We start from the raw sequence: 23,973 nt of genomic DNA, 5'->3' as shown, positions 1-23,973 counted from the left end.
TCAGAGCAACGGCACCTCCATGCTGAGGATCCCAGGCCTGGACACCTTGCTCAGAGCTGGCCCTGGCCTGTCCTGCTCTCCGAGCAGGCCTCCAGTGATCATGTGTGCATGGTGTAAAACAGAGGGATGGCTGTGTAATCCTTCTGAGAGCCCTTCTTGAGAGCCTTGAGATAACCAGAACTGCTCCAAGGTATGAAAAAAGGAATTTACCCGTTGCCTCATGTCTTCACAGTGGTGTTTGGAAGCAGCAGCCCTGTGCTAACCACGGCCCAATGTGGTGAGCAAGTGTCACTGTCTTGGTTTTTGATATCCATTTACTGAGTTGATCCATAGTCTTACCTGCCTGTGTTGTGAGTTATTGCTGAAGAAGCCCGGTAAATGAAGACATACCTTGAAAATACCATCTTTTCTCAGGACATCAGTTCCTAAAAGTGATTGCTCAATCTGTAAATTAAAGTAGGACTTTCCACTTACACTTTTCATTCCCAGTATTTAGAAATGGACTGGCAATGAAGAGTATGACTTGTCATAGACCAGCAGGTAATGTCTCATAAAAGAAGATAAAATGTTTTCATGAAGTATGCAAACTTTGTTGTTTGCATTGTATAATTTTAGATGGCTCTGGTGAATTTGTTTGACTCAGTGCCACTGTAGGTGGTTAAGGGTGCAGTTACAGGCTTGGCTGTCTGGAGCTATGCCTCTTGATTAGATGAGAGCTATTCCAAACCTGTGTGCCAATGGGACCAGGTGACTGGGTGGTGCTTCCACAGCACCTGGGTGTGACCCTGCCATCAACCACTTACGCAATGGCATTAGTGGAGATTCCAGATTAGTGGGGATTCCAGAAACTTCATCCTTCTAAGGGACAATCTCCTAATAAGGAATGACAAGAGTGAGATCTTTCTTGGACCTCTTCCTGCATCTTTGCCAACACAGAACTTACATTGATTTTAATTAGCATGTTTCCTTTTGCACTCTAAGTGCTTCTAACTAGCTATGCTGTCTCATCAAGTTTACAGGACACCTTAAACAGATGGATGGATGCTTCTGCTAATTCCTGCTGATTTCTTTTGACTGCATGAAATGTGGGAAGATTTGCTGCTAAGTGGGTGGCTGTTTTGAGCTATGAACTCAAATGAAGACAATAAGAAAACCTGTAAAGATTATTTTTTTGGCAGCCAGCAACACAAGTGATTCGCAAATGTCTTAAAACACTGCATTATTTGCTGGGAGAAAAAACAATGTGCCCATATTGCAAAAGTTTCAGCACATTAAACACAAAAGAACTATTGAGGATGACTACTCCTGCTTATGATCAGAATTTGACATACTTTTCCCAATTTGTATTGGCTTTGCTGTGGACGGATTCTGTAAAGTCATTACTGAATCTTGAAGCACAGGAGATGCATGCTGGTTACCACAACTTCACAAGTGTTGGACTTTATGCAGCATGACAACTAGCCCCAAAGTTCTTGGCAGCTGGCAGTAGCAGAGATGTAGTCAGCTCTGCATAGAGGCTGGGATTTGAGAAAGAACTGTTGTTAGAAGTCTGCTTATACCTGTGTGAAAACTTCAAAAGCATTAACAAGATGGGTGGTAATGCTAATGGAAATGGTAGCACAGATAAATGCAAATTGTGTTATGAATAAAACCTTCAGCATCCTTGGCATTAGTGGAAAATAAGATTAGAAACTGGTCCTGTGAATTTAGGGCAAAGAAAATGCACTTGAAACAGAATGGGAGAAGAGAAACGGGGTGAGAAACATTCAAAACACCAATATTGAAGAAATGAAGATACTTTCAGTCAAGGAGGAAAGGAATGCCATAAGGAAGCAGGTTTGAAAAAGATGATATGTGAGAGTACCTGGATAGATCCTTGATGTTCATTAAAAAGGATCACCTTTGTCTTTGGTTCTTACATACTTGGCATAAGGCAGTAGTTTTCTCAGGAGAACCAAAGCAAAATGATACTTTTAGCATGCTGTTAATGAGTGAGCTTTACACTCACCTGTGTACAAAATCCTGTGCTCAGGGACAGCAGAAGTGTGAAATGCATGTTCCCATGGGGTTTTATGGAATTAAGGGGAGCTCCTTGCAGGAACAAAACCAGTCTGATTATTTACAGGTACAATGGATCCATTATCTAAAAAAAAATTAGTTTTCTTTTCCCTCCCCTGAAGTACAAAAGCTGTATTTGCTACTGAGTAGCTACAATCATAGCAGCCATCACAGTGTGAATTCTGGAGGAGTCATAACCTTGATGGAGCTACTCTGGCATTACTGTAATAGGTGGAAGCTGTGCACAGTGTATGCTCCACATGTGCTTATGAGAAGGAAATTATTAACAGAATGCTTGTAAATATGTTATGATTGTTTAACCTACTTATCTTACCTACTTCTCAACCTATCTGCTCTTTTCTACTTAGAAGTGGTGAACCAGGGAGTCAACTCAGATTTCATTGTTATAGGTTAAATGAAAATTGCAGGGACCTCTGTGAAGCTGGTTAGCTATCCTGGTGGAGAAAATATAGCTTCCTGTTTTGTGATATTTTTTTTTGCCCTGAACAAAAGCCTGAGTCTGTGTCTTCCCTATGGCAGATACAGGATGTGTTACTGTAGGTCAGGCTTTGTTTTTCAGATTGTTCCCATGACAACTATATACTGTCATGACAGATGGGTATAATTAAGCTTACTCTTTTCTTGGGCATAAGAAAGCTTTCCAAAGAGAGAGAGAGATCTCCTGAGCTAGGTGAGTCTGGGAGGTGGGGTTTCTTGTTCCATTTGGACATAGTAAAGGTCATGGGTTTTGCCTTATTTATGCATCCTCTTGCATGTAGATTGGTGTTTAAGGCATTGGGTCTATTTTTGTGGCTATATCACAATGAGTAAATAGTACTGACTTCTGTAACAGATGTATTGCATATTTAATGTTTGCTAAGTAATTTAAATTCAGTGGATTAGACATGTTGACTCTTTGTCTTCACAAAAGGAGTTCCAGGCTTGTAGGTGACTCAAGCTGTGTCTATATAATAAGGGTTTTAGCCTAAATTGCAACCAAGGTTAACTTTCTTTTTTCATTTTTGCTTTTACATACCATACTGCAGCTGTTCTGATTCTAGACACTATTACTTCCACGCTTAGAAGAATTTATGCCATTGTAAGGTTTATTTCAAGTACAACTATGTTTTTCTTTATTTTGCTTCTTAGGAAGTTTTCCAATCAGCCAACTGAAGCATTTACACCAATGTCCAGGGGACAATTTTATATTTGTATTGCAAATATAAATGCATCTGTTTGTCTTGATAAACTAGCAAGCTCACCCACGTCAATACCTCAAGCTCACCCACTGGGAATACCATATACTTCTATGGATCTGTGTGATCATTTCAAGAACTAGACCCTGTTTCTTTTGGGGAGTAAGCAAACCTTTCCAAAGGCTGGAAATGTGGAGATCCTTGTTGTGTCCCACAAGGACTAAGTAAAGATAACACAGTGTTGGGTGCAACTTCTCAATTCTATTGAGTGCAGACAGAACTGGTAGGCATTAAAATTGTAGCTGTTAGCCTAATCCAGGAGAGAGAGAAAGAAGAGAAAAGAGAAAGGAAGAGAAAATTAAGAGAAAAGAGAAAGAAAGGAAGAGAAAATAAAGCATCATCCAAAGTTAGAGTGAGAGAGTGAGAGAGAGAGAGAACAAGAGAGAAAGGGGAGGAAAGTCACTAACCAAGGATCCAGTGGTGTCATAGCAGAGAATAGGGGGGTGTATGCCATTTCTTGAGTGGGGGGGAGGGTGTTAGTGCTTCCAGTTGCCAATTGTTTGAGGAAAAGCCTGTCTGGAACCTCACAGCAAACAACTTTTTCTTCTGGGGAATCTCATTTTCCTGTGGTCAGCATCCATCAGAAGCTGGCACAGTTCCTGGGATACATGCCAATGGCCCTGGAGTTCCAAGCTGCAGCAGCAGCATTACCAGCCAATGCTTCAGTCAAGAGCAGAGCTGCTGCTAATTCTCTGAGTAGATGTTCTTTTTAATAAGAGCTGATTCAGGTTTTTCTCATCAAGCCAACCAGAAATTTTGCCAACAGCAGTGCTGAACAGTTTCCTCATGACTTACAGTAAAGGAGGGATTTCTTTCTGAACCAAGTGCAAATATGTCACCCACATAACAGAATTCCCCTGAAAGGCCATGGTCTCTGCTATGCTACATGCTAACCAAGCTTCACCAGGGTAGCTCAGGTCCAGCTAGACTGTTCTAACGAGGTTGTTTCTGAAGAGGTTTAGAACTGTGTTACATTTACACATCTAACCTATGGATTTAAGATGAATGGTTCATTGGGACATTGCAGGATCAGGTAGAACACTCCATGCAATGAAATGAGGCCCCGAGCAAGATTTCCATTTAGGTACCACTGGACCTTTGCTAACTTTCAGGTGTACATAACGTTCTGTATGTTCCTTCAGATGAGCTTTGATGCAGAGCCATCAGAAAAATTACTATGGTGTGCCTCAGAAGCATTTACAAGGAAAACTTGACAGCAACCTCTCTTGCTTATGAGACATACTGGGCCTTCCCTTAATCACATTGGTCCACTGGGCTGCACATACTGCAGAGAGCACAGTCATCATCACTTCCCCTCATATTCAGGAACCCAGTGCTTAGAGAATTCTCTTATTAATGAGGTTTGAGGAGAATCATCTTGCTTTTTTTACCATATGTCTTATCATAGAACAGTAACTTGTTGGGAACAACGGGAGTTCTTCAGACCAGAACTGGGATAAAAGCTTTACTTCTAGAAGTCGAGCATTCCTGGAATAAGTTGTGCCTCTCTCCTGCAAAGAAAATCTGTCTGCTCTGGAAGGCAAGGCTTGTGCTTTGCTAGCATCAAACTAGGGCTGGAGAAACAGTAAAACCATTCTTGCAACACCGATGAGAAAAAGTACAGAGAACACTAGATTCTGCTGTAAATGTTTCTGACTTCCCAAGTATAATTAATGCTAAATTATGTTGTTCCCTACACTGTTCATGTTTTTCATTATCAGTGGCTGTTGAGGCGTCTGGTTGCATTATAATTTAATATGGAATTATTAAAGACATATGACCTAGATGTAAACCATGTCCAGAAAGTATGGATGCCTAAATTAGGCTGTATAGTTTCCTGTCTAGTTGAATGATATAATACTGACCAGATCACACTTGTTACATTATAAAGCCTGTGCTTTTGCTGATGTAGTGTGCTCATTCATCAGTTTGAGTTGATCAGGGAAATTAAACCCAGAAGCCATCTGGAAATCAGTGGGATAAGGTTCCAGGCTTGTTTCTTACAGAATATTCTGGGGCTCCTTATATTGGTCTCTCTTTTTGAAACTATTACTTCAGTATGAAATACTTGAACTTTTGGTTGGTCAAAGAGACAGCAGAATGAATATATGGCTCTGACTACTGGTAGGGAGCTCTGTTTCAGGTCTGAACGGGACTGGGTGTAATGGGAGGTTTGACTTCATGGATATGTATCCTGTTTGAAGTATGCTGGTTTTGCAAGGGTCTCCTTTGTCACAAGCAGCCAGTGCTAGAAGAGAATTCACATGGGTGAATCCTCAACGCCACCTCCTTTCTGCACACCCAGCTTCTCAAGGAGATGTTTCTCACTGGATGACTTGGGCAGCTCCCACTCAGTTCACTGGCTTCCTGAATCCTGTTCCTGGGCACTCTTTTTGGGGGAAGCACAACCTCCCCATATGCCAAAGAATGGACACCACAATGCTGCTCATTAAAACAATGTAGGAATAAGGTTCTTCCCAGCAGTAAGGAATTAAGTGACATCAAGCTGCACTTGTGTTGCTCATCTTGTTCTCCAGGGGGGTTGAGGTGCACGAGTGTAAATATTGATTGTATGTCACTTTATTCAAATTTCAAGTTTATACAGATATAGGAATCCCAGTAATTTTTCCAGTTGAGTAACAAGATGAAAATAAACTGTTACATTGACTGCAGGTGCCATAACTAATAATTTTACATGGAGCAAAATAACATGAAGAGTCTGTGGAAAAAACATTACGTTACTTGTTTTTTTTTTTTAAATGTAAATCTTATGGTTTGTTTTTTGCAGGTCTATAGGGGTCATTAAAATGAAGGCTTCAGGGGACGGTGAGAAATCATCAGACTCACCTTGTTTAATTACGTAAGTGCCCCTCTGAATCTCCAGTGGTGGTGATTTTGTATCCTCCATAAGTGATATGTTTCAATGCTCATCTTTTTCAACCACCAGAAAAAATTGTTGAAAAAGTGTTGAAAAATTTTGTTGCAATTTTGAACTTCTTACTTCTCCCAGTGAGCATATGAAGACTTAATTTCTTTCCTCTGTATGCAATTTTGTAATATTTCTTCGTGGTCTTTTCTAACCTCATAACCCTGATTATTTCATTAATTTTTTCAGGAAACTGAAAGACATCTACTACATTAGTGTTAATCTAAATTGCTTTTGAAGTGTTATATTTAAAACTGGATACAGTATTCCAGCTAGAAGTCTCATCTGTATTGACTATAAATGAAATCTTACCTGTAAAACATGCAAGAGACAGTTTATTTATCACATTGTAAAACTGTTGTAAAATCAGGCAGGTGGGATATTGAGTCATGTTTAAGTTTCTGTTTACTGTAATCCAATTAAACTTTCTGAAGGAGCTGATACACTGTCTTACTATATATTTTGGGTTTTAGAAGTTGATTATTCCTACATATAATACTTTATCTTATGTATTTCAGATCATTGGTCTTGATAAATTGAAAATTACTCTAGAGTTCTCAGTTCCTGCTTCAGAATGTCTCAAGATTTTATGTGTGCTTTAGGAGTATCTGTATCACCTACGAAAATACAAAGTTTTAGAATCAAAGTTTTGGACAGATTATTGTGGAATTGTCTAATGCATTATTCTTAGCTAATTATTCCATGTTTTTAAGTGGGCTTAAGGTGACGCTTAAATTTTTGGCTTCTCTTCTTCCTTGTTAGGCACCACCCTTCTTTACCTTCCAAAATCTCACCTGCACTGCTGAGTTCTCCAATGCAATTGCTTGCTGTGGAGGTGACTTCAGACAGGTCCTGCATTGCCCTTCCCTGGGACATACACAACTGGCTCATTGATGGCTGCCTGGAAAATAACCCAAGCAGACCCCTGTACTGACAACCTCACCAGGCATCCCTTACTGTGAGTACCACTTGGCTACCTAATGCTGTCATATTTTCCAAGCTGAGAAAGACAAAAAGAGACAGAAATGCTTCAAGTAGTATTCTGAGTGGCATAGTCCCATTATATGTAATGTACCTGGTACTACTGTAGATATTGCATCTTTCTAGCATATTAGACATAATTGCTTGTCTTTTTTAAGGTTAAACCATAGGCAGCACTGTTACTGTGGTCTTAACAGTTCAATCAGATTACAAGACACAGGAACTAATAGACAAGTTAATTGCCAGATTAAAATGGAAATGCCTAAAATTCTTCCACTTCTGTGTTTTTGTGGCTTGTAAACACACCTAACTCTGCTTTGCTATGGACATACCACAACAGCAATATTCCCCCTAGTTTTCTTGAAGACACTGCACCATTTCTTTTAGCATTCTTTACCAGGTGAACAATGATGTCCTGATGTTTCTAAACCTTTCTGTTGTTCAGCATGATTCTTTTACAGCATAAGCAGCACTGTGCCTCCGTGTCACTTATCTGCATATTTAAACATACGTGGTTTATTTGATAGTTTCCCTAAACATATGTAGTATAAGAGAAAGTTGTACGAGCAGAAAATTATTAGGTGATCTATTTGATACAAGAAAAGGATTTCAATCCTCAAGCTCTCCTTGCGTAAAAAGAAAAAAACAAAACAAAACAACAAAAGTAATTTCTTAAGCTGAGTTTGGCTGTGTTTCCAATCACATCACATTGCATCAAGACAACCAAATACACTTGCGTTTACAAAGAAAGCTGTGAAACCAGGGTTTTTAAGTGTGCTAGTATTGGTGAACCCTTGTGTTAATCCAGAAAATTCCCTGGACCAGCATCTTCAAATGATGCAGACTTTTACAGAATTTTTGATGTGTTGAAACTCAGTTATCTGAAATGGATGTGACCCAGAAAAAGACTGCCCAAGTCACAGATACAAGGTGCTCGAGATTTTTTTAATTACTTCCTGCCTTACAAGGAACTAAACTTCTACCTAAATCATAGTATTATAATGAGGCACAAACCTTTCTTTCCTACATATAACTGCAAAGCAGAGCAGCAGACTTTTTTTTGTTAGTTTTAGAATAAAAGAATTTTCAGTCTTAGATTCCTTAGCTTCCGAAGAGTGGAAAAAAGCACTGATATGATCTGCATGCTTTATGGAGATGGAGTTTTACAGTTGGTTTTAGTCACCTGTTGACAATAATTGTCATTCTTCCCTCAAAATAGGTATTTTGATGCAGTAGAATGTAATTTTTGTGTTTTTACAATATATACCCCACTGGTGGATATAAATATATCTGGTTCTTTTTTTTTGCTTAGGTATAATAGTTAGCAAGCAAGTCTAAATACATTGTTAAAGCTCACAAGAGTTGCTGGAATGAACAAAACTTTTAACAGGTTATCCCATTATCAGCTTTGAGTGTCCCTCTACAGCTTGTAATGAGTGTTCTATGCTAATTTAAGAAGGCTTCAGAACTATTGAAGAGAACATTGCTTACCCTTAGCAAGCAAACTTACTTCATTTATAATACATAAAAGAACAGAATTTCCTTTTGCAGAAACTATGTCAAGTATGCAACTGGGAATAGAATACTAGCTGAGAAGTAGTGCTATTAGAGATTAAAATTACTAGGCTGCAATGAAAACATAGGTATTCTGAATTTAAAAGATGTTTAGAAAGAAGGAGATGGAATTAAGAGAATTTCACTCATAGAAAAACCTTGACATTCTGAAGCATAATTTCTGTTTTACTCCTTAGTTCATGATATTTGGTCAGAAAAGAATGTATTGCTAACCTGTTTTCTGTGTTAATCCCAAAATAGCAACACCTCAAGTGCTAAAGCAATTTATTAAAACTGGACTTCTAATTTCTTAATCTGTCAAATGGAACAGATTATGTAACTCAGATTTCCCAACTTTAGCTTCTAAAACACACAAGTGCAAAGAAGCATACTTCAGCATCAAAAAATGGTCTCTGCCATTGTCTGAAATACCAACTTCCTTGGTACTGAAAAAAAACCTTACATTTGCTAGGAAGTTTCTTTTTCCAATGAATTTGGGTTTTTTTGAGAAGAGCTTAAACCTTGGTCAGCATTTTCATATAAACTCTGTCACCCCTGACTGTGGTTCAGGAAAACAAGGTACTTATGACTGATGTTTTCAGCATGAATCTTAAGCAGCAAAGACCTCTTAATATAAACCTTCTGAGTTTTAATATATCAAGACAGCAATACATTACACATGTGACACTTGATATATGCTATGTGTATAAATACTATATACACACCATACATACACACACACATCATGTATAAATATATTTATAGTGTACCTACTAGAGCCAAAAATCTTTTGCAGCTATTATTGTCACTTAAGGTGTAAGCACAGTCATAAGGATTCACCAGCCAAGAACTGTCAAACATTAAAATGAAGTCTGATAAAATAGGTGTGCTATTACTGTTCTCATTTTTAATAGTGCAAAAAATTAAGTCAGTAGTTTACTATTTTAAGATATTTCCAATTCTAAAAAATATTTCCATTTGAAACCAAAAATACAGTATCCATTTTTTGCAAAAAGATCAGGTAAAATAGTCCTTTAGAGCTTAAAAAAAAACTCTAAAAAAGATTTTTTGCCTTTGTAGAAGAGCATATTGGCAGTGTGTATAAAGCAAATACAGTAAATCTATTTGGAATTTAAGCTGTACAAAAGTCAATATGTGCTAATAATTCTCTATGTTGGCTTGTTGGATACTGAACTTTACACTTGGGACACTCAAGAAAACTTTCATCAAGAAGGCTTGAATGTTTCAGAGAAGGACTTGTGTCATACATGGTTAGCTTCTCTTCAAACACAGCTTGCAAATCTTCTTGTGGTTCCATACGTCCAGATTCCTGGAATTTCTGGAAAAGCAGAAGCTTAAGATTAGGGCATGTGCACACTGATCAAATACTGCCCCCAAAATTATAAATGTTTGATGGCAAATGAGCCTTTTGTGTGTTATAGCACTAAGGAAAGAATTCTAAAGATGGCTAAATGCAGATACATTACTCATATTAATAACAGAGGGACTTTTGTGCAATTCTATCACCACACTTAGAGCAGATTGTAGGTAGCTTTTCTGCAGAGTATTTAAGACAGGTTTCCCATAATATCTAACTTGGATTCCTTCTCCAATCATCTTTCTAGCTACTCACACATTATCTTTACTTAATAAAATGATGCCTTGGTCCCCTCTACTTAGGATACTGCCCAGTTACCTTCCCAAAAACCCTGCCCTAAATTTCTCTTCACCTGCAGATCCCATGCATGAAATTTCTTTGTGTATGGGCTGTCCCTAACTGTAAGAAGTACCTGTTTTGTCTGTTCAACAGCTACTCCTCCTTAGCCCATAATCTTACAAGGCAACCTATTCCAGAGTTCCAGAAACACTAACAGTCCAAATACATTTCTGTTCAAGACCAGGGCAATCCTGGATATGGCAGAGCAAAACAGATCGATGGCTTGCTTAATACTTTCCCCTATAAATTTCTCCATTAAGTGTAGACTTAAATCTAGGTGCCTTTCTTTGGGCACCTATAATAAGCCATAAACAGACCATGGCCCTCCCAATACAACAGATGTCATTTTTCATTGTAGTAGGAAGCCTGTCTTTTTGGAAATGAAAAAAACTCAGTACTATTTCTCTGTGCATGCTGCATGGAGAAGTGATGCCCCACTAATCGACATGGGGTTCTGCACCTTGGGGCCACCTAAAGGGTCTAAGGGCTTACAGTGAATATCTGCTGACAGTAACAGAAGACTCACTACACCCAAAGTGAAAAGATGTGCATTTATGCACCAAATTCACCTACAGTTAATACAGCACATACCGGAGGTTCCAGACGTGTTATTTGCTCCCTGGCCTTGCGCAGTTCCTTATGGACTTTGTTTAACTGGTGCTGCAATTTCTGGCGATCAAGCTTTTCATTCTCAAAATCTGTGGTGCATATTTGGATCTGGCAACCCCAAACAGTTAAAAGTAAAGATTAATGTCAGAATGATTAGGAATTAAGAGTGGGGGGAAGGAGGGGAAGAGGGAAATGTTCCCCCGTTATATATTTAAAGTAATTTTTACTCTCCTGTCATGTCCTAAAATGGAATATAAATACCAAATATATAAATATATACACATATATTACGTGTTGCTTTCTGTACAGTTAAATTCATATATGCCCAATTATAAAAAACTCGCTTAGTAGAGGTGAAGTTTTAAGTTATTTTGGTTAGAAATCTTAAACTGAACATTTTACAGAAAAACATACAGTGCAAGTTCTCATCAAAAATGCCAGTTTCTACTCGAGGATGGTTCTTAGAGCAAGACAGTTTGGACAGAAACTATGGGTAAGACTGTACACCCAAGCTTAGCAGATAAATGTGTCTTTTTTTTCCCCAATAACATAGATAGAATCATGGAGTGGTTTTGGTTGGAAGGGACCTTAAAGATCATCTAGTTTAAACCCCCCTTCATGGGCAGGGACACCTCCCACTAGATCAGGTTGCTTAAAGCACCATCCAACCTGGCCTTGAATACTTCCAGGGATGAGGCAACCACAACTTCCTTCAGCAACCTGTTTCAATGTTTCACCACCCTCACACTAAAGAATTTCTTCCTTATATCTAATCTAAACCTACTCTCTTACAGTTTAAAGCCATTACCCCCTTGTCCTGTCACTACTTGCCCTTTTTAAAAGTCCTTCCCCAGCTTTCCCTCAGGGGGCTACTATAAGGTTTCCTCAGAGCCCTCCCTTCTCCAGACTGAAAAACCCCAACTCTCTCAGCCTGTTCTCATAGAAGAGGTGCTTCCACCTTCAGATAATCTTTGTGGCCCTCCTCTGAACTCACTCCAACAGTTCCATATCTTTTCTGTGTTGAGGAATCCAGAACTGGACACAGTACTCCAGGTGGAATCTCACAAGAGCAGAGCAGAGGCAGAGAATCACATCCCTCAACTTGCTGGCCATGCTTTTTTTGATGTGGCCCAATGCAGTTGGCCTTCAGGCCAGGCAAGTGAACATTGCCAGCTCTTGTTGAGCTTCTCATCAACCAACATCTCCAAGTCCTTCACCTCAAGGCTGTTCTCTATGCATTCTCCACCCAACCTGTATTTGTGCTTGGGATTTCCCTGATCCAGGCGCAGGACCTTGCAGTTGGCCATGAGGTTAACATGGGCCCACCTCTCAAGCCTGTCAAGGTCCATCTGGGCATCCCTTCCCTCCAGTGTGTTAATATCACCACAGCTTGATGTGAGCAAACTTGCTGAGGGTGCACTCAATCCCACTGTCCATGTCTCTGACAAAGATATTAAACAGCACCTGTACCAGTACCAATCCCTGAGGAATGCCACTTGTCACTCTTTGCCATTTGAACATAGTTGACCACGCACTCTTTGAGTGTGACCATCCAGCCAAATCCTTATCCACTGAGTGGTTCATCCATCAAATACATATCCTTGCCATTTTGAGACCAGGATGTCATGTGGGACAGTGTCTAATGCTTTGCAGGCCAGATAGATTATGTCAGTTGCTCTACTCTTGTCCACCAATGTTGTGACCATGTTGTAAAAGGCCATCAAATTTATCAGGCACAACTTGCCCTTGGTGAAGCCATGTTGGTTGCCACCAACCACTTGCATATTTTTCATGTGCCTTAGCAGAGCCTTCAGGAGGATCTGCTCCATGATCTTGACAGGCACCGAGGTGAGCCTGACTGGCCTGTATTTCCATGGGTCTTCTTTCCTTCCTTTTTTGAAAACGGGAGTTGTTTCCCCTTTGCCAGTCCATCAGAACTATCAGACTGCCATGACATTTCAAATATGATAGAAAGTAGTTTTGCAACTTTGCAAGTTCCCTCAGGAGCCAAAAACAGATCTTGTTAGGTCTCACAGACTTGGGCACTTTCAGGTTCTTTAGGTGGTCTTGAACCTGCTCTTCTCCTACAGTGGACAGATCTTCATTCCAGTCTCTGCCTTTGCTTTCTGTGACATGGAAGGTGTGGCCAGAGCCCTTGCCAGTGAAGGCTGTGGAAAAAAACTCAATGAGTAGCTCAGCCTTCTCCATATCCCATGTGCCCAGGTCTCCTGTATCTTTCTGGAGGTGGGCCCTCATTCTCCCTAGTATCCCTTTTGTCACTGATGTACCTGTAGAAGCCCATCTTATTATCCTTGGCCAGGCTTAATTCTGTAACAATATACTTGGAAAAAATAAAGATGGAAAACATGATAGTGCAATTATTTGTATAACTTGATCGAGAGTGTACTTCAAAACCTGAACAAGCTGATTTGCTCTAGAATGTTTCCCATACCTAATCTGACACTGTATGGCTGAACAAGTGGTTGTGGAGAAAATAGCATCAGGTTTGATCACACCTTCTTCTCTGTAAAAGAAGGCTAAAGATTTTCCTCTTGACAGATACACTGGCATTTTTAGAAGCTTTTAGAAGCATCAAGAATATATTCACAGTTGAATATTCATCTCTAATATTACCTTATTTAATATACTACTAATTTTTAACTTTGAGATGTTCAGTACCTGTTGTTCCAGTAAATCTATCCTAGTGTGTTCCTCCTGATGTTTGAGCAACAATTTTCGAAGAAGTTGCACCTACAAGGCAGAAAAATATGTTTAATAAAGAACTTCCTTATACAACAATTAATAAGCTTAACAAATACTGAATAAAAAAAGGGATGGAAGTAAACTTTTCTATTCAAATGCAAACAGAAAAATGTATGCGTGTTATGTAACAGTGAAACTCAATTTAAATATTTCTGCTTCTCTGGGAAAAACCCCAGGGAAATGCTATCATTGCACTGAGCAAGGGAAAATGAAAAATGATGTTATAGTTCAAATAATATCAAAATTAACTTTCCTAGGTAATTTCTAGGATGCAGACAAAAATATAAACACAAAGCCTATGTTTGCACTAACAAGCTAAGATGTAAAAAAAGCAACTTCTTTTAAAAAATAGAGCAAGTTTAAGCCTCAAAGTATTATACTATAATGGGTTGACATAAATAAAAATATTCTGTATTATGAGCATGTATCAACTTTTATAGTGAATGCTGTTGTTCTTTGGCAAAAAAAAAAATAAAATCCACACCTGTTAATTATTAGTAACCAGGGAGAACCATCCTGTGTTTAAAGACCTAAACTGCTGTTCTGGTTTTAGCCTACTTTGGTGCCTAGTATATTTTATGCTTGTATTTCAGATTTCAGTTCTCCTTTGCTTTGTTATTGACCACAAGTTTCTCTAAGTAGCAAGTCTATCTTATGCCTCAAGGCCAGGCCCTCTAGAAAGACTTTCCAGTTTCTTTTCAGCAGATATATGTGGTCATGATTTCATGTCCAGAAGAAACAACAACAGATTTCTGGTTTTAGTTAGCATCATCATGCTGATAGGAATATTCCAAGACAGCAGTGTAACATGTAGGGGAAGCAGCATAGTCCTCCCATGTATTCCAAACAAAAGGAGGTTAGCACTGAATATTTTTAAGTACAAACATATAGCATTTACATGCCTTCTCCCACCTCTAACAAGCCAGAGTGGTTAAAGCCATTAGACTCAAAGAAAAAAATGAAGGTATTAGTCTAGATACAAGTAAAAAGACCAGTTACCACAGGAAGTGAGTGATGGTCCATTCTGATTAAGTATGACTTTTCAGCTCTCTGATTATCTTAAATGATTTCTCTAATGATCTTAAACTTCCAAATGCATCCACTCACCTGACACTGAAGATCTTTAGACTTTTTCTGTTCTTCTATGAGCTGAACATTAATAGCTTCATTCTCTTGTTTTAGTCTCTGCACCTTCTCCCCTTTAATTTTATTTTCATTTTCTAGAGTCTTCATTTCAGACTGCATTAAGGCATTTAAACTTGTTATTTCTTGTGCTTCTTCATACTTCTTTTTTAATTCATTAAGTTCAAATCTCAGCTGGGTTACAGTGCATCTTTCAGTCTCAAGATCACTCTTAGCAGTCAGGAATAGCTGGTCATAATATTTTTGCTTTTCCTCTTGTAGATGACCTTAATGAGTTAGAAATAATTGAGATAGTAACGTGGGGTGGGAAAAATCATGTAAAAATTAGAACAACAAATTCTTGACAGCATTTTAAGGGACACTGATAGAAATTGATATTCTAGGCTATTACTCAGCTCAAACTGACACTAAACTCTAAACCAGCTCTAATGCTTCTAATGCCAAAATGTCTCCTTCCCAAAACAGTTACTGGAAAACTCCATTTTTGTCTTCCATGCAGTATTCTGTGCTACAAACATTTCCTTTGCTAAAAATTATAGCAATGATGTATCGATGGCATTGACTACATCAACTCCATGCCCCACACATTGATCTTACATGGCTTCATGAATTATACTGACACACAGGAATCAAGGCCTAAGGGCATGAGTCTCACTGCCAGATTTAGGCTCCTTAGCCAAGGTTCTGGCATTACCCTCTTCCCAGAGATACCCTGGGGATCTGCTTCAGCACTGATGAATAAAGCCAGACTATCCACTGTCTTTTTCAGACTATCTTCAAGTTGTATTGTCACCATTTAAATTGCAAATAAAAGGAATCAGGATTCAATTCTTTTGATTTAAAAATGTCTGTTTCTTAGCTAGTGACTTAAACTGGAGTTTGAAAAGTCTCTGCTTGTCAATCCAAGGAAAATTTAGTTAAGCAGGAAAAAAAACCCCAAAAAACAAAAAGGAGGAAGTCCATAGAAATTCAGTAGAGATACAAAACATAGCCAAACGCAGAACAAGGAATGCAGGATTTCAATGGTTTTGTTGATTTTTGGCACTGCTAATTTCTTGACTTTGTACTTTTCCTATTGAAGGCTTCCTCTCACTCTCCCTCCCTTTGACTAAGAGCTAAGCCTTACCTTCTCACAAGCAATATTCCTTTATAAGTTGGTGAGTTCTTTAGCAAGATATCAAGTTTTTCATTAGAAAAATTCATCATATCTATCTTCAGCCTGTATAGCTTAGGTTCTTAGAAACCTGGGATGTCTGCTTCTGTCTAGCTTCTTAACAATTTTAATCCACATGGTGGTCAAGCACAACTCAGCTCCACCTAAATGTATGGTACTGAGAAGCTGCTCCTTACTGAGGAACATAAGTGAGCACATAAGTGAGCTAAATGTAGCCAGCTCCATATTGTGAAACACTGTTTTGGACAGGTGCCAAAACCTACCTGTAAGAACTGTTTAGGTAAGCAAAGAACATGACAGTCTTGAGTCATTTTTATAATATTTATTTTGAATTTAAAAATGTAAAAAACCTGATCCACACCTGGCTAATAAATCTTTAATGCTTCTATTATGTAGGTTGAAAGTGTACTTTGAAGGATGGGAGACATACCTATATTTGCCTCAACACTTTCTTCAAACAGGGAGGTTGTTAATAGAGTGTCAGGGCTTCCTCTTTGAGGACAATAAGAACATGAACTACTGTCAGTTAAGCAATGTAGATAGATAACAAGCTACAAAAAAAAAAAGAAATTTACTCAACCAAGATTTAACTTTAAGAAACCAAAATGTTGGGAAGAAAGTCTTGATTTTGTTTGATTGTGCTTTAATTTGTTCTCAGAAAACTCATTCTATAGATACTTAGATAATTATGGTTTGGGTCACTTGTGGGGAAAAAATAAAGTTTATACCTTCTGAAATGAATTCTTTAGATTCTTGTTGGGCAGCCATTCCTGACTTCTGCTCAAGTTCAAAGATCCTCCCAAGGAGTCCCCTGACATATGCTTCACGCTGCTGGTCATACAGCAGCCACTGTTGGTTTTTCTCAAGAGCCTTCATGAAAAGAAACAGAGGAACCACAAAGAAACATGGTAATTTATCAAATTTTAGACGTATTAGTTTTCAAAAATGCAAAAAAATTGTATATTACATGGTTTGACAATAAGCTAGTTAATTCTGCAGAAAATTGCATTTCTGTACAATAAAGGCAGTCTTAATTTGGAAAGATAATGCACATGGTTGAGCATAAGTTAGAACTGCAGCAATATTATACACCAATTGCCTTATTTCTTGGAATGGGAAAATGACTTTAAAAGAAAGGCTTTAACGACTCATGCCCTAATCAGGTAATCTGTCAATCTCAAATATAAAATGACAGATCTTGAAAATGAAATAAACTAAAACTGTATCATTGCAATTTAAAGTTCATAAGAACAAGGACATGGATTTTATATCTGATTGGATCATAGAACTATTCAGGTTAGAATGGACCTCGGGGCATTTCTCAGCCAACCTCTTACGGTCTCAAGCAGTGTCAGCACTGAAGTCAGAGCAAGCTACTTGGGGTTGCTGTTTTGTCAGCAACCACTTTGTAAAACCTTGCTTGGAACATCAGAACAAAGATGATGGAAATACTGGGCTTGTTTGGTTGGGGTTTTTTTGCAGATCTTTTTATTTAAACTATTGTCTTGCCACAAAATAATTGTAGGTATTATGTTTTAGAGGGAAACATACCCTCTGAGGTCCCATACTACCCAATAATGTGTATGGTAATAATTTGCATTCTTGGGCATCTTGGTATAGATGATTTGTACTTGCAACATTGTACATGAAACTTACATCTTTCAGTTGTTTTTCAACTTCATGAAAATTAGTTGGTAATCCAGTGCTGTTTGTTACTGCTTCCTGTAGACAAAGAAGTGGTTAGTACTCTTGATAAGTAGATGGCAGAAACAGTGAACCTAGTCCTGTATAATTATTAGTGTCACACAAATAGCATAGATGTTTTGAAAATGAAAAACAGATGCATAAATTTATCTTTCATGTTTAACGATCTTTGCAGCTTGTTTTTGTTACAACTACTGTTTTGTTACAAACTACTGTTTCCATTTCAGAGTATACCTGTTCATGTGCCACCTGGCAGTTTCAAGCATCATTGCTAGACTTGTTTTCATGTTTTCTAAAACAGCCTGTCATAACATTAGTCAATTGTTTTCTTCTGTTGATAAATACATTAAAAAAAAAATAGAAAATTCTGATTTTAAACTAGAAGATATTTTGCTAGTTCACTGACAAAAATTTCATGGAAATCTGTTGAATTAACATACATTTTAAAATCTCTAACAAAGCTTAGTCTCTTGACATTTTTCTAAAAATTACATTTAAAGTGGTATTTCCCAAGATACTGCACTATTGAAGTGATGCATTATTACTGAAGATCAGTAGATAGATGCTTCACCGTGTATTTGGCTATTTCCCGGGAGAGCTTGGGGAACCGCTGCCATCTGCAGGTCAAAAGCTGGACAAGACACCAACTACCTACCAAGGGCCCCTTACTGAGATACTACTGCATTTTCCATGGAACATTAGAACAGACAGGAGTGGAAAAACAACTGCAGAAAAGTAAAGGCACTTGTGAAAAAGCAGACACAGAGGTGAGGCTGGCAGGTCAGTAGTTCTTGAGGTCTTCTTTTTACTCTTTTTAAAAATGGGTGCAGAATTTCCCTGTAGATTGCAGTCTACAGGGACTGCTCCTGACTCTCATGACTTTTCAAATATCACAGAGAGTGGCTTGGCAACTACCAAACCAATTGCCTCAGGACTCTAGGGTGCATCTCATCAGGTCTCATAGATTTATGTATGTCCAGCTTCCTCAGGTGGTCACAAACCTGATCTTCATGTGGGAGATGTGGGAGAGACATAAGAGGTGTGGGAAGACAGTGATGACTGAGGACAAAGTTAAATACCCTCAGCCTTTTACTCATCCATTGTTACCAGTTTGCCAGTTGTTTTCAGTGGACACACACACACACACACACACACACACACACACACACACACACTTTCTCTGATCTTCCTTTTCTGGCTGACATACCTGTAGAAGCCCTTTTTACTCTTTGCATCCCTTGCCAAGCTCCAGCCACACCCTGGCATTCCTGACCTCATCCCTACACAAGCAGGCAGCATCATTATACTCTTCCCTTCCCCTGCTTCTACTGCCTCTTCATTTCCTTCTTGCCCTTAAATTTGACCAGCAGGTAGGTCTGAACTCAGCCATGGTGGTCTCTTGCCCTCCTTTTCCAACTTCTTCCACTTGGAGATCGAGAGCTCTTAAACTCTACGGAAAGCATCCTTAAAAATCTCCCAGCTCTGTTGTGCTCTCTTGTTCCCAGAGGATCCCACTGTCTAACTCCTTCAACAGCTGGAAATTTGCTTTCATACAATACAGTGTCCTAACTTTATGCTTTGCCTGACCTACGTCCCTCAGACTACAAACATCACCCGTGCATGATCACTGCAGCCCAGGCTTGACATCACCAATTAGCTCATGACTGAAGGTGGGTTAGGTGAGGAGCTTAGTTTGTCTTTATTAATGCCCCATGTCTCTCACTGCTGCCTTCACAGCCTGTTTAATCACTGAGCATTCAAACCTGAGAAAGGGATAATATTTGCTTAAGTAACAGTGGATCATGACATGCAGTACCACCAGTCAAACCACACGGTTATGAAAAAGGGACTTTGCAGTACAGCATTAGAGAATTCCCTCCCCAGCTCTGTTGTCTGAAGTTGTGCTCCCTGACTGTTCCTCATTTAGCATTAACCTGGACATCATCTCTCTTCATACATGAATATTTCAATGCAACATGTAGAAAGGTTAAAAATACATCCTATTTTGGAACAGATAAAGGTTCTTACTGGGTGTAAGTTCCAAGTCTAACCTGTAAAGATGTTAGGATTGGAATTTGCAATTACCATGTTTTTTCAGTGCTCACCTGGGATGCCTGAGAAGCCCCAGCTCTGTTTTCAAGCTCAGCATATTTTGCAGTAACAGTGGATAAATTGCACTTTAACCGATTCATTTCTTCTGTTATAGAAAGAAGTAACTGTTCTCTCCTTTCTGCTTCCTTTGTTTTTTCCTCTAGTTGACTTTGTAATGAGGAGACTTCAACAATCTTGGGTTTGGATCTAAGCTTGTCTTTCAGGCTTTGGATTTCTTTGTCCTTCTGTTCAAGAAGATGGTTGTGTTTTTCTTTTTCCTTTTCCAGGGAAAGTATTTTCTAAATGAAATGGAATATAAAAAGAGTCAAATGAGTGTCAGTCTATGCAACTTCAGCATTAGCAAGTTTTGCAACAGTTTGAGAAGATACTCACTTTGAAAGGTTCTCTCTTAGCTTTAAATGAGCTGCAAGTATTACTTTTTACTCTAAATAGACAATACTGTGGTGATCATCACAATACCACTGTAATTACTAAAAAAATTTCAAGTGATATAGTGAAGTGAGAGTGAAGACAGATTGAAACAAGGAAAGAACACAAAGAACCAAATGTCACGGACTTGGTACTCCTTAAAATCTCAGGTTTGTATATGAATACTGATCACTATAACAGATGAACCTTAAAACACAAGCAGTACAAAACCTTCTGGACACTTCCAGTGAAGAGGCTGGTGATAAATTTCTTAGTGTTGGTTAACATATTTATTAGCTTTTGAGAAGCAGCAGAGCCATCTTGCAAACTAAGGGACAGTAAGTAAAGTTACAAAAGAGTTACAATAAAGCCTTCAGAAGGAGGATCTTGTTTTCCAAATTATTTGGCCTTTTAGTTTCAAAATGTGCTTTAGTAGACATACCCAATAGACACCCTATTTTCAACAGGTGTCTAGCACAGATATTTATCACATAACATTACTGCTGCATTTGAGATACTTTGGGGCTCTACATAAACTTCTAAGAACATTTCCTTTTCCATGAGAAAGGTTGATGTTGAAATCCTACATGTTGATAGAGTCATTAGAGGATGACAGAGAAGCTGAAAGAAACTGAATTTTAAAGAGCCTCATTTAGGGAGTGGTTCACTTAATTAAAATATATAATGAATATTACCTATTATATCTAAACATGACTGATTTTCCACCTGTAAACTAGAAACCCAATACTAAGTCATCAACACTGAGCAAGCAGCAAACTCCATCAGACACAGCAAACACACCAAGGAATTTAGCAAAAACAGTACATGAGCTGCCTAGACAAAGCTGGTAGAGAGGTCACTTCTCAACTGACACTGTAGCACAGACAGATGAAAAGCCTTATTGTAGGGAACTAGCCTAGAAATATTGGTGTGCCTAGACTCCATTAGCTGTATCCATTTAAAAAATCCTGATTTTTCCCATCCTGTCAGAAAGCCTGACAACATGTGACTTGGTCACGTAGTGAGCCTTGAGCTTAGTATGCAACCACATGACTGAACAACCCTGAATGGACTGCAAGGCTTGGGAATTGCAGTGTCTCAGTTTCTGCTCTTTGGTTGTAATAGAAGAAAAATGCAGAGACCTGATTACAGTTCTGTTGATGAGTGGGTGCTTTGGAAGACAGTTCAAGCAAATACTCAGCACTTTCCAGTATGTCATTAGGCAACTGCTGGCAAACAATGCTCTGTGTAGGAAATGCTCAGAATAATTCAGAGCCAACTGTTCCAAAGATTTGGACATACGAGGACCATTCTTAATAGACTAATTGACACCTGTGCCCTCAAGTCTTTGTATTTAACAGCTTTGTCAGATGATTGTGACTGGTTCGTTCAGTCTTCATTGACAAATATTTGAGAACAAAAATGTCGAACTAAATCAGCAGTGCCATCGAAGTAAACTAAGAGGAAAGATCAGAATGGGGCTTTCAAAGTCGAACACACTCAGACTCACATTGATTGTCCTGTTAGCATCACATTTAACAGGACATCAGAAACGATGGCTCGAGTACAAACATCCCCCTCACCTCCAGGAGTCCCTTCCTTTCCGGATCAGTCATTCTGCTCTTCCCTTTCAGGGCTTCCTCTATCGATCTCCTCAGGGCAGCATTCTCCTGCTTACACTTCTCGAGATCACTCTCAGGCCTGAAGCTACCTGGCTTGAAGCCCCACTTGCCCATAATTGTATCTTTAGCGGTCCTGGAATTCATCTTTAAGCACCTATTAAAAAAATGAACCAGGCAGAGTGACTGCAGACACAGTGTAAGCCAAGTCCGGGCAGTGCAGAGCTTTCCAGCTCCTGCTGGCGGCTCTCGGACCGAACCTCGGGGAGCAGAGGGGCCTATCCGCCCCCGGGGTGACAGCGGGAGGGAACGGCTCCGGTTCCGACCCGCTTCCGGGAGTTTGAATCCCGCGGCTCCGGGATCGTCACTTCCGTCCGCGCCCACGCTGAGTGGAAGGAAAGGCTACGGTGCCTTCGGTGGGTCAAAAGAGGCGTGGGGCGGGGTTAAGGAACGCTTCCGCGAAGAGGGTGGCTCGAGGGAATGGGCGGGGCTGCGGGGCACGCGCTGCCCAGTGTCCGTTAACGGCCGCAGGGGCGCGCCCTTGGTCTGCGCGGAATAGCGGCGGGGGGGAGACGGCTCCCCAGTGCTGGCCAGGGCTCCCCACTGCTGGCCAGGGCTCCCCAGTGCTGGCCAGGGCTCCCCACTGCTGGCCAGGGCTCCCCAGCGCTGGCCAGGGGCAGCTTGGCCACTGGGAGCCGGGTGCTGCGGTGTTTGTTTGCCCTTCCCGGGACGATACTTTACCGTTTGAGGGGATTGCCAGTTCGCCATCAAAGGGCAGTTGTAAAAGGAGAGGGGGTGGCAGGTGTGCGCCCCCTCACGTTGCTCCCCAGCGGTGGCTCTTCCCACCCTTCCCGAGGCTGCGGTTCTCATACTGTTCGGACAGAAACGGCAGTGGCTTCCATCCCTGTGGGGCCATGAGCCTAGCCTGTGGCTCTATATGTGCACCGAGGGAACTGGCTAGGGACCGGGAGGGGCAAGGGTGGAATAACCCACCATGATGCTTCAGGCAAGTCCCGTGTCTTCAGTGTGTTTGTCCTTGCTCCTGATTGTGTTTTCTTTAGATTATCTCCCCAGTAATCCTCAGCTATCCAAAATGTAATAATTTTAGAAAGGAAGCAAGGTCCATCTTGTCTCTAAAAGTAATAAACTAGCATAGTTCTTGTGTTAGCATATAAAAACTTGCCTGAACTTTGTCCACATATGACTCATTTTGCTCAATCTTGCTGGCTTCCCCTCCTATCTCTTAAAAAGGTATTTTGCAGTGGTGCTGTGCATTGCTTGTTTTTTTACATCTGGTCTGCATCTGAGAAAAACTGCTGTAAAGTTTAAAAACTGAATATGGGGCAGCTTAGAGCAAGGAGTTATTTTTACTTGTCAAGTTTTTTGCCTCTCTGCTCAGCACTGGTGAGGCCACACCTGGAGTCCTGTTCTGGACCTCTCACTGAAAGAAGGACATTGAGCTGCTGGAGTGAGTTCAGAGAAGGGCAACCAAGCTGGTGGAGGGTCTGGAGAACAAACCCTGTGAGGAGAGACTGTGGGAATTGGGAATGTTTAGCTTGTAATATAGGAGGCTGACAGGAGACCTAGCCACTCTCTACAACCAGCTGAAAGGAGGTTGTAGGGAGGTGGGTGATGGACTCTTCTCTCAAGTGAACAATGACAGGACTTGAGGAAATGGCCTGAAGCTGCACCAGGGGAGGTTTAGACTAGAGATGAGGGAGAATTTATTTACTGAGAGAGTAGTTACACATTGGAATTGGCTGCCCAGGGAGCTGTTGGAATCACCGTCCTTGGAAGTATTTAAAAACCGTGTAGAGACACTTCAGGACATGCTCTAGTGGGTGATACAGGTATTGATATATATATATATATATCTATACACTCATTATTCGGGGGGGAGAGTAATGTTGACAGTTGAACACGGTGGTCTTAGAGGTCTTTTCCAACTG

At 39.9% G+C, this 23,973-nt stretch overlaps 1 protein-coding gene across 2 annotated transcripts; it reads right to left on the bottom strand.

The window, feature by feature from the left end:
• Positions 1-7,792: 7,792 nt before the first annotated feature.
• Positions 7,793-22,171, bottom strand: CEP55 (centrosomal protein 55). Of its 2 annotated transcripts, none has more exons than XM_071748699.1 (8): positions 21,989-22,171; positions 19,991-20,275; positions 17,838-17,903; positions 16,910-17,051; positions 14,972-15,273; positions 13,781-13,852; positions 11,084-11,209; positions 7,793-10,114 (listed from the first exon to the last, which is right to left on the bottom strand). In XM_071748699.1, exons 1-8 carry the CDS (start codon positions 22,169-22,171, stop codon positions 9,908-9,910), a joined length of 1,383 nt encoding a protein of 460 aa, XP_071604800.1. In that variant the 3' UTR covers positions 7,793-9,907. The 2 variants fall into 2 exon arrangements, 1 of the variants encoding a protein (XP_071604800.1); XR_011726779.1 differs by lacking the exons at positions 7,793-10,114; positions 11,084-11,209 and adding exons at positions 11,217-11,912; positions 12,302-13,269.
• Positions 22,172-23,973: the final 1,802 nt, after the last annotated feature.

This window comes from Heliangelus exortis, chromosome 7 (genome assembly GCF_036169615.1).
Source record: "Heliangelus exortis chromosome 7, bHelExo1.hap1, whole genome shotgun sequence".
NCBI lineage: Eukaryota > Metazoa > Chordata > Aves > Apodiformes > Trochilidae > Heliangelus > Heliangelus exortis.
This window is presented reverse-complemented; position numbering and strand designations above follow the sequence as displayed.